Raw genomic sequence first — 12,127 nt, forward strand, 5'->3', positions numbered from 1 at the left:
TACATACATATATCCCCATATCTCCTCCCACTTGAGTCTCCCTCCCATCATCCCTATCCCACCCCTTTAGGTGGTCACAAAGCACCGAGCTGATCTCTATATGCTATGTGGCTGCTTTCCACTAGTTATCTATTTTACATTTGGTAGTGTATATATGTCTATGCCACTCTCTCACTTCATCCCAGCTTACCCTTCCCCCTCCCCATGTCCTCAAGTCCATTCTCCACGTCTACATCTTTATTCCTGTCCTGCCCCTAGGTTCTTCAGAACCATGTTTTTTTTTTTAGATTCCATATATGTTACCATACGCTATTTGTTTTTCTCTTTCTGATTTACTTCACTCTGTATGACAGACTCTAGGTCCATCCACCTCATTACAAATAACTCAATTTCACTTCTTTTTTATGGCTGAGTAATATTCCATTGTATATATGTGCCACATCTTCTTTATCCATTCATCTGTCAATGGACACTTAGGTTGCTTCCATGTCCTGGCTATTGTAAATAGTGCTGCAATGAACATTGTGGTACATGACTCTTTTTTTTTTTTTTTTTAATTTATGGCTGCATTGGGTCTTCATTGCTGCGCGAGGGCTTTTCTCTAGTTGCAGCGCGCTAGGACTTTTCTCTAGTTGCGGCGAGCAGGGGCTACTCTTCGTTGTGGTACACGGGCTTCTCATTGCGGTGGCTTCTCTTGTTGCAGAGCACGGGCTCTAGGCACATGGACTTCAGTAGTTGTAGCATGCAGACTCATTGGTTTGGCTCCCAGGCTCTAGAGTGCAGGCTCAGTAGTTGTGGCGCATGGGCTTAGTTGCTCCGCAGCATGTGGGATCTTCCCAGACCAGGGCTTGAACCCGTGTCCCCTGAATTGGCAGGCGGATTCTTAACCACTGCGCCACCAGGGAAGCCCAACATGACTCTTCGTGAATTATCAGTTTCTCAGGGTACATGCCCAGTAGTGGGATTGCTGGGTCGTACAAAAGCTGTTTTTTAAACAAAAATTAAGTAGACATCCTAGACAGTTCAGTGTGTAAATCACTGTCTTAAAAGATCCTGCTGCTTCCATTGGGAACTAATCGTAAAAATGGAGTGACTTCTCATCTGGCCAAGATGGAGTAGTCCCATTGCTCCCAGGTCCTCTCCTTACAACGAAAAAAACCTGGACATAAGACAACAAACAAGCACAAGAAGGTTGAAAGATGTAAAGAAGAAAGTAGTCCACCTAGGGACCTCAGGACTTGAAGAACAACAGGGCAATGAATTCCCTGGATTTCCTTACTGCCTTCCATATATCCTAGACAGGACACTGCAGAAGCCTCTAACATAGAACTAATTTTTTAAAAAGGGCACAAATTAAAAACAAAAAACAACAACCAAACAACTCCAAGAACAGTCTGTTGCCTCTAGGCAGAAGACTGAGAAAAGGGTGGCCTAACAGTACAGAAAAGCTTTTTGGCAATATCCATCTTACTCAAACAGCAACAGAAAAACTGCTACCTCCCCTCTCCCAAAGATTCAGTGGGGCTGAACAGGGAGTGATTTCTACCTCAACCCCCATGGAAGCAGGAAACAGCTCTCCAATTCCCCCCACCCAGCGACGCTGACCAGGCCCAGCAGGGTACTGTCAGCGGGGAGCTGGGCCTCTACTCTCACCCAGCACCAACAGGGGAAAGAGGTAAAACATAAGGGACAGGGAAGTAGCACTCCACTTTCCTAACCCATCCCCTGGTGTCAGTCAGCAGGAAACAGAGCTTACAAGCCCACTTTGGAGGAAAGGAAGTGGTGCAAGTTGAGGTGATGCAAGATGGTGCCCCACTTCTACCAGGAAGCCGTCAGCAAGGTCAAGGGGAAGCTGAGCTTCTACCTCACCTGTTTGCAGACAGGTAGCGTGAGCCAGTGCTCCAGTTTTGCCAGAGCAGTGTTAGAGGAGCCCAGCAGGAAGCTGAGTATACACATCTCCTGGGCCCCTGTACCATACCTCGACAGGGGACCACCTGCTAAAAAAGATCAAGTAAGATGCAGAGTGTTATAATATCCAAAATGTCCACAGATTTTATGACTTTTGAAGCCCTTTGTCATCCCTTATCTTACTATTTGCTATGATCCCTGGCTTCAGGAGCACCCAGTGTAAAAAGGTAGAGACAGTCAAGGACATAAAGAGTTTCAGGGGCATACATGTGACAACACAGGACTGTAGAGTAGAAAGGGAGTCTGGCCCTATGGTGATACAGGCAGGGCTACTACTTGCTTTATTAAAACCCATTTAATTATCCTATTATAGGTGCCCAATAAACACTTGCAGGCTGAGTAATAAGAGTACCTGACCAAAGGTTACTTAGTAAACTAGTGCCCTGGCTTGCTCCTATTCTGCTCAAGATGAGATGACTTCAGATATATAAACCTTGACAAAAACTCTACAAAAACTCAATATAAGGTACAAGTGATGGATGAGCCATGCAGTTAACCACATGCCTCAACTCTCAGTGGAAATTTCACTTTGAAAGCCTTTTTCAGAAAAAAGATGAATTCATAAAAATGCCACAAATTTAAAAAGTAGCCAATTTAGGTCCTGTTTGATAAAATATGATTTTCTCAGGTGGGACCTAATTCACAGGGTAAGTTTCCAAATATATCCAATTTAAAATAAAAACTAAATACAATTTATATAGCTGGTTACAGTGGTTGGAAAAATAAAATGTAATCCTTGTACTTATATATCTACTGGATAAAGGCCATATAGATAAGCTTTTATTTATTTATTTATTTTTGGTTATATGTTGGTTTTTTAAATTCATTTTTATTGGAATGTGGTTGCTTTACAATGTTGTGTTAGCCTAGATAAGCTTTTAAAAGTAGGCTTTCCCTCAGAAGCAGATCTAAGGAGGCAACATATCTTGTTGCTATTTTATGTTTCTTATTTACAACATATTTTGTAATCATAAAGTACCCTGAGTTTAGAAAATCCACCTTTCCACTCTATCTCCATAACACACTCAGCATTCTAGCTAGAAAAGGATCTTAGATCTTTCAAGAATCTTAAGGAATCACCAATAGGAACATAAGGAAGGGGCTTCAACTCTTACTAAGCCATCAAAGATCTGTTTATGTCTTTATTGGGAAGTTCCAACCACTATTTAAAAATGCTGAGTTCCATGGAAGTGATGCAAACTTAAAAAAAAAAAAAAAAGGTTCTGAAAAATATGTATCCAAGACAGGATGCTACAGCTGTGGCTAGGGAGCTACGAATGGTATTAACTGTGTACAAATTTCAACTAATACTCAGTAAAGAGCTGCCATCTAGGAAGTTTTCCTTTTTTATGAAAGTAGAGTGGAAAACTATCACTCCGTCTCTAATAAAATGTCACTTACAACATAGTGGCATCTAGTGTGGGTCTCTTTACTCTTAGGTGACAAGAATAAAAGAAAGAGGAGCCTTACAGGAGCAGGAATCTGTGAGGAATTACCTTAAGAAGAAGCTATAAAGGAGCAGGAATGCCTTTGTAAGAGAAGTAGCCATAGCTAAGACCTAGCAGAGCTGCAAAGGCTTTAGATATCAAATCGAACAGACAGAAGTCCTCAACATATAAACCAAGATGAAAAAAAATCTGCATTCAAGAAAAGATTCAGCTGATTTACAGATAAATATCATAGCCAAAGTCTGGGAAATAAGAATAATGTTAGATGAAACTATGACTGAAATAAGTATTAGTAAGAAACAGCAAATTTCATATTTCTAGGCAGGTTTTTTAACAAGTTTACTCTATTCAGATCTCAGAAAATAATGAGCCTTGAAGCACCTATTACTTGGAGGCAGCATATCCTATTTCAGAGAAAGTATATAAGAGTTTGAAAAGAATGCAACCTGGTTTCTCAAATGTAAGCATCTTTCCTACCTTGGTGAGCAAAAAACCTCAACCAATCAACTGAAATGGTGTTTCATTTGGTCTCAGTGTTTTCACAGATTATGAAAGACCTGGTGCTTATTACAAAGAATTAAGATTATGAATATATATCTCCAAATTCACCAACCTTAATTAAATGGCCTGGTCAATTAAAAATTTTCAAACTGATTAAATTACACTTTAGAGCTACTTAGTAAACTCATATATTACAAATAGAACACTGCTTTATCTTTTCATTAGACAGATTTACAAAAATCTTATCTCTGCTTAAGAACACACTAATCCTTTAAATAAGTATAAAATATATATCTAAAAGCATTAGAAAAGACCAATTACATATCAACTAAGATCAAAAATGTCTACTGTATTAGAAATAACAATTTCTGCTTTTCACATTTGACAAGTAGGTTAAAACATCACAAGGTTCAACTTCCCTGGCAGGGTTTAAAGTATAGTGTCATATTTTTTATGAACAATAATAGTATTCAATGTGCACTTATTACATACCAGGGATTATACTAAATCTCTCATATGCACCATTTCATTTAATACTATTATCCCCATTTTACATATGAGGAAATTAAGGCTCAGAAAAGTTAAGCAACTTTCCAAGGCTTCCCAGACTTTAAATGGAAGAATTAAGATTTAAACCAAGATTTGTATGTCTCCAAATCCTATGTTTTGCCACTCTACCGTACTGGCTCCCTTACTATCATGTTTCCATATACTAGAAGCAGTAAGCAAGCCAGGGACTTAATTAAGCTAACGAAAGGTTATTCTTTATAACAGATCTTTATACAGAGCTGCTCTATTAGTGTCCAGATGATTCTTTGCAATAAGCATCAGGTAATGTTCAATCCAGTCTTCCTTTTATGTCTTGCTTGCCAAGACTTACCTAGGCAATAAAAGACCATGTTCACCTCAACACTATCTTCTGCTTCTCTTATTTAGTCACCACTTGTGAAAACACTAAAGATCACAAATGCAAATAATAATTCTTTATTGTTTTTTATGTGGTTCATGACTTTTATTAAAATGCTTCAAAATCTCAGAACTAAAGAGATTGTAAAAAAGGAGCCACACAAAGCAACTTGGAAGTCAACTAGGTAAAGACAGTGACCCATATATGCCGCTTTTATTGGAGATTAATCTTGATTTTGGCTCCATACTTTTGAAGAATGGGCAACCCCAAACCCGGGGCTCCTTTATAGAATTAACTGGAGAGAAGCATTTAAGACCTGACAGACATTAACCTGGATCTGACTTCATGCAATTTCCCCTAAAGCTTATCATTTCTGTTCAATCTAATTTAAAAAAAAAACAACAAACCCTCTCAAGGAAAAAAAAGTAAGGGTGTTATATTCTGGAGAAGCACCTACCCCCACCCCAGAACTTTCTCACAAGGCCAAAAGAATGGAACAACTATATGAATAAAAGCTTAAATCAGATCAACAAACACTCTAGAGTTCAACCTAAGCTAAGTGACACACATGGATTCTTAAGGAGAACTGAAGAACACTGGGAGACTTAGGATTCATGTGGAGGGCACAGTCAATAACTATAGTAATCCAAAGGTAATCTGAAGTTAAGTGTGCATGGATGTTAAATATGCATCTTCTTAAGTTCAACATGCAGAGCTATGCCTTGTTCACTGGAAAGGTCCCCCATGCCCTGCATCTTCAAGGTGGCCAGATCTAAGGTGAATCCCTCAGTGTTCTTCTAGACTCCTTTGGCTCCTGGATTCCCCAACAGTGCAGGCTGCTTTGACTCCTCAGACCTGTCAGTTCTTTGGACTGAACGTGAAGAAGGCTCTATATATCCCTTCTACTCCCTTTCAATGCATCCATGTACTCAAGTTTCAGAAGAAAACCCATTTATTTGCTAAGGTTAACATGTGTGTTTGCTAGATGATCTGTATGTAATCTGACAAACCATTATAAAGAAATACTAAAACTTAAAAAAATCAACTCTACACACAAGCTATTTATAATATAGTCAGGTAGACAAGGCAAAAACACTGGGTTAAATACCATAAGTATAGGACAAATACATAATAAATTCCCAAATGAGTGGTGTAGATGATGTGCATTATGGTCCCAAAGGAGTGATCAAGGTAAGAAATTATTTGAGGATGTTATTACATTTTCAAAAATTATCCAAACTTGGGGCTTCCCTGGTGGCGCAGTGGTTGAGAGTCCACCTGCCGGGAAGATGGGTTCGTGCCCAGGTCCAGAAGGATCCCACATGCCGTGGAGCGGCTGGGCCCGTGAGCCATGGCCGCTGAGCCTGCACGTCTGGAGCCTGTGCTCCACAACGGGAGAGGCCACAACAGTGAGAGGCCTGCATACCCGAAAAAAAAAAAAATCCAAACTTGTAAAAATAAGAATGACATATTTACCATTTTTTTTAAACATTCCAAATTAAGGATAAAACATCTCTAAATTAACTTTTTTCCCAACAAACCAACCAATCAGTTACAGAGGGAAGATGTTCTCACTCTGTCTCTACAATCCAATATCAACAGGTTATGTGGTTAATCCATTTTAAAAAACTGAACTGTGATTTAAAGCCACAGGAATCGACCATCAATACCAAGGTCTATCTGATGTCTGGTGATGCAGCTGTTTGCAATACAGCTTTTACTGTCACCTCAGCCAAAGGACTGATGTGAAATAGTGGGCACACCTCTCTCTCTTTTTTCCCAGCACACAAGGAGATGATCTCCTATGGAGCCTTTTTTCCCCTTATCAATTGTGGAAAACAATGATCTATGTAAGTTAGTGAATTCTAGATAGCAATAATAAGACTGAGTAGGAAAGGAATTTCTAATCCTTGGGGAAATACCAGTTCATTTAAATGGCCAGTTGGATGAATTACTTGTGTTTTTGTGGATAACTAGATTCTGTTTCTATCTTTTTGGTGATTCATTTCTGGGGATCATTACAGAAACCTTTAAGAGAAATCCCTCTTCATACCTCCTTTGTGACCTTTGAAGGTCACCACACAGCTAGCATCTTCAGCTGACCAGATCTTCAGCTGGGCATCCATTCCCCCACTCAGAACCACAAGGCCTGATGGGAAAAACCTGCAACAATTCACATCAAATACATGTCCTTCCAATACTCTCTGGAAAAACAAAAGAAAATTCCATGCTAGTTCTCTTGTCCGTCCCTTGATGTTCTCTTACCTCCCATATCCTTAGTTCCGTAAATGATATACCTACATGCTGCATTTTAAAACAAAAGAGGTCCAAAGAATCTCTTTAGTTCATCTGTATACCAGGTAATGTCCTTAGAGCTGTTGGCTCCCTTTCCTGGGCTTTGGCTGCAAATGTTGTGAATTTGAATTCCATAGCTCTCATAGCCATCCCTAAGTCTAGTTCTACATATAAGGAGCTGAGGAGGCTTGAGGGCTCTTTTACTTGTCTTTTCTTAAAATCCTCTGTACAGGTTGGGGGGCTCAGCCATACAGTCAGTTTAACAGCCTAGCTACTCTGTCTTAGAAATGGGTTACTGAAGGCAGTTCATACCATCCACTCACAGACATTCACTAGCCTGGCTCTTCCACTGTTCCAGCCCCAATTTGTTCTGACAAATCACCAAACTTGAGCATGGTTCTCAGATTAACAAATGGAAGAACAAAGATCAATTGATGTGCAGTGTTCCTACATTTTCAGAATGGGCCACTCTTCTTTCCATGGCCCAGTCTAAGGTTTCTCAGACCACCCTAAAAGTGTACCCAAAGCCTTTACTCTGAGCTCTCCATTGGAAGCCTGCCAGATCTTCATGCTCCCATCGGTACTAGAAGACACACCAAGGCCTCCTCCACTGGAAATGTCCAGGCATGTTATCTGTTTAAACGACAAAACAACCAGTGTTACAAATAACGAAATGCTCTTCTTCCCCTGAAATATGTTATAAACCTCTCTCATTTCACACTCCTCTAAGACTTCTTCAAGCCTGTGCTTCCCAACACAAAGGACATGTGTTTCATATGAAGGCTGAGTTATCATCACCGATCTCCCAACAAGGCTGGAGCCAAAACCCTTTATTTCTCGAAACAAAAAACTATTCTTGTAGTCATCTATAATCTCCTGCTTCAGCTATAAAGTTACTTATTCCCATATCATTTCCATAGTTTCTATCTTTTGCTATTTTATTTTAAAATTAAGATACTTCTCCTAATTCCTAGGAACCCACTTACACAAAAAGACAGATTTCCAAGATGCACCAGGATTCAAGGAAAAGTAAAGATGCTTCCAATTTACTACTTTACATTCCCTCTGTAAAATCGTAACTGTCTGTGTGTGTATTTCAGAATAAGTAATAGAAAAATTCTCAAATTCACTTATGCAATTTCAATATTAGGAATCACTTCATGAATAAGCCATGATCAGAATGTCAAGTCTCTTTCATAAATCAATACATGCATACATAATATCCCCTTTTTATTAAAAAACACTCAGTTACAAATATTCCAGAAATGTAAGACTGAGATATATAATCACAGTCATATTCCCAGCAACTATGATTCCAATATGACCTAAATTATTTTTAAATAGTAGGAACTTCCAACAACAAAAAACAAAAAAAAATAGGAACTTTGCCTTTAATTATTCAACCTTCCACTTTACATCTCTATGCCAATTAAGCCATAATGAATAGGTTTGGCAAAAACTAAAGGGATATATGGGTCAACTCTAACACTTTCTAAGACTTTTTCTTCTTTATTTTGGTTCCTCAATAAAAGGACCATTAACTTAATTGCAGTTCTTTTAATTTTAAGGATTATGACAACAATTAACATTTATATCATGTTTTATCATTTATAAAACATTTTAAAATACACTGAATCATTTGATCCTCATAATAATCCCATTCTGCTCCTAGCTTCTCATCGGTGGATACTGCTTTCACATTCTAGTGTAGGAGACATTTCTCAGATCTATCTTTCTTCTCCAACACCACTGCTACCACCCTAATCCTGGGCCTTAAATCTGACTACCAGTACTGTCAAGTTCAACTCTATTCTGGCTCCCCAACTACATGATGAGCTTTATAAGTGTCAGAACAATGTCCAGCACTTTCTCACACAAATCACAGGCTATGTACACAGTAACTATTTAACATATACCTAATAACAGTTTGGGAAGAGGGATGAAGCAGCTCATCAACACTAGAAAAGAAAGTAAAGCCATTTGACCTATATCAATGAGACCAGCTACTGTCCCCATTCAAGGGCCCCAGAAACAAAACATATTTAAACACTTTCCTACTCACTCTGAAATCAATTTAATCCCTAAAGCAATACAGCCCAACCTCTTTCCTGACTCAGGTGCCATCTTCCAACTGCCTGCTAGGCATCTATCTTTGGCTGTATAGTGGACACCTGAAACTTAACATGCCCAAAATAGAACCCTTATTTCCCCTGCTCCCTACCAATGCAACTACTTGTCCCCCAAGTAAATGACACCAGAATTTACCCAATTCTCAGGCCAAAATTTTTGGAATTATCCCAACTCCTCATTTACTCACATCTTATATCCAAGTCATTGGCAAATCCTCTCTGGACCCACACCCTAGAATACAGGCTCTATACCACAGTTCTATCCATTACTATATAGCCCCAGTGCCCAGAAGAGTATCTGGAATGTAGTAGGTGATTAATAAATGGGTGAATCACCTAATAATGAGCTCAAATAAGAGAAAGGGAGAATAAGAAATAGAATAAATGAACAATTAATGATTTTTTTTAAAATGACCCACTCCTCAAAAGGTAAATGGTTTTCCCAACTCCCCAAGGAGTTCACCACTTCCTCCCCTAGTGGTCTTCAGCTTCTATGTTTATATTGGGTTGGCCAAAAAGTTTGTTTGGATTTTTCTATAACATCTTACAGCAAAACCCAAATGAACTTTTTGGCCAACTCAATATATCATAGTGGTTGTCAACCAGGGGCAATTTGTTTCTGGGGGCACATTTGGTGATGTCTGTAAACATTTTTAGTTGTCACAACTGGGGGCAGTGTCCAATGGACAACTTGTAGCTAGAGGCCAGGGATGCAGCTAAACATCCTACAGTGCATAGAACAGCCGCCTACAAAAAAGAATTATCTAGCTTAAAATGTCAATACTGCCAAGGTTGAGAAACTCTGATATATGATTTGGTACCCTCTCAGTTAATATACTCTTCCTGGAAAGGATAGGGATATTGTGTTGTTTATCTCAGTTACATATCTTTGGGTCCCTAGTTCCTAGACCTAAAAAGTAATTAAGTCTGAACTATCTATTCTTCCAAAGTGACAGAACACTGAAAAGTAGATTATACATCATACCAGTTGTCTCCTTCCTCCAGATTTTTATTAAAGAGAAAGAGGAAAGAGAACTAACATTTACTGAATAGCTAGCTATTATGTGCCAGACATGTAACAGACACTACTCTCATATAATCCACTCAAAAATCTTTAAGTATTGGTGAGAAATCTGAGGTTTAAGTGGTAGTTTAATTTCCCCAAGGTGAAAGAGCAGAGCCAGGATACAAACCTAGGTCAGAGCCTAAAGCTAAAGATCTATTCCTTAGTTACAGCAAAAGAACAGACAGATAAATGGAGCATTCCTAAATATTGGATAAAGATGACAATTCAGAGACCTTCAAAATGGTGGAGGAGTAAGATGTGGAGATCACCATCCTCCCCACAAATACATCAGAAATACATCTACATGTGGAACAACTCCTACAGAACACCTACTGAACACTGGCAGAAGATCTCAAACTTCCCAAAAGATATATATTTTTTTTTCCTTTCTCTCTTTTTGTGAGTGTGTATGTGTATGCTTCTTTGTGTGATTTTGTCTGTATAGCTTTGCTTTTACCATTTGTCCTAGGGTTCTGTCTGTTTTTTTTTGTTTGTTTTTTAGTATAGTGTTTAGTGCTTGTTATCATTGGTGGATTTGTTTTTCGGTTTGCTTGCTCTATTCTTTCTTTCTTTCTTTTTTCCCCCTTTTTTATTACTTTTTAATCTTTTTATTTTTAATAATTTTTTTATTTTAATAACTTTATTTAATTTTTTCTTTCTTTCTTTCTTTTTTTCCTTCCTTTTCTTCTAAGCCATGTGGCTGACAGGGTTTTGGTGCTCCGGCCGGGTGTCAGGCCTGTATCTCTGAGGTGGGAGAGCCGAGTTCAGGACATTGGTCAACCAGAGACCTCCCAGCTCCACGTAATATCAAATGGCGAAAGCTCTCCCAGAGACCTCCATCTCAACGCTAAGACCCAGCTCCACTCAACGAACAGCAAGCTACAGTGCTGGATACCCTATGCCAAACAACTAGCAAGACAGGAACACAATCCCACCCATTAGCAGAGAGGCTGCCTATAATCAGAATAAGGCCACAGGCACCCTAAAACACACCACCGGATACGGTCTTACCCACCAGAAAGACAAGATCTAGCCTCTTCCACCAGAACGCAGGCACCAGTCCCCTCCACCAGGAAGCCTACACAATCCACTGAACCAACCTTAGCCACTGGGGGCAGACAACAAAATCAACGGGAACTACGAACCTGCAGCCTGTGAAAAGGAGACCCCAAACACAGTAAGTTAAGCAAAATGAGAAGACAGAGGAATGCACAGCAGATGAAGGAGCAAGGTAAAAATCCACCAGACCAAACAAATGAAAAGGAAATAGGCAGTCTACCTGAAAAAGAATTCAGAGTAATGATAGTAAAGATGATCCAAAATCTTGGAAATAGAATGGAGAAAATACAAGAAATGTTTAACAAGGACCTAAAAGAACTACAGAGCAAACAAACAATGATGAGCAACACAATAAATGAAATAAAAAATTCTCTAGAAGGGGGCTTCCCTGGTGGCACAGTGGTTAAGAATCTGCCTGCCAATGCAGGGGACATCGGTTCGAGCCCTGGTCTGGAGAAGATCCCACATGCCATGGAGCTACCAAGTCCATGTGCCACAACTACTGAGTCTGTGCTCTATAGCTCACGAATCACAACTACTGAAGCCTGCAAGCCACAACTACTGAAGCCCACACATCTAGAGCCCGTGCTCTGCAACAAGAGAAGCCACCACAATGAGAAGCCAGTGCACCACAATGAAGAGTAGCCCCCACTTGACACAACTAGAGAAAGCCGTGAGCAGCAACAAAGAGCCAATACAGTCAAAAAATAAAAATAAGTAAAATAAATAAATTAAAAAAAAATTCTCTAGAAGG

The 12,127-nt window shown here is 39.3% G+C and overlaps 1 protein-coding gene across 1 annotated transcript in view; it reads right to left on the reverse strand.

Annotated features, from left to right (window-relative positions):
- The window catches only part of PAAF1 (proteasomal ATPase associated factor 1), a 41,444-nt gene that overhangs the window by 16,635 nt on the left and 12,682 nt on the right, over positions 1-12,127 (reverse strand). The window contains exons 5-6 of the mRNA XM_065881485.1: positions 7,654-7,752; positions 6,878-7,028 (exon numbers count right to left, since the gene is read on the reverse strand). Of these exons, the coding sequence (XP_065737557.1) occupies positions 6,878-7,028; positions 7,654-7,752 (250 nt within the window). The remainder of the gene's footprint in view (positions 1-6,877; positions 7,029-7,653; positions 7,753-12,127) is intronic.

Source organism: Phocoena phocoena, chromosome 8 (genome assembly GCF_963924675.1).
Source record: "Phocoena phocoena chromosome 8, mPhoPho1.1, whole genome shotgun sequence".
Lineage (NCBI taxonomy): Eukaryota > Metazoa > Chordata > Mammalia > Artiodactyla > Phocoenidae > Phocoena > Phocoena phocoena.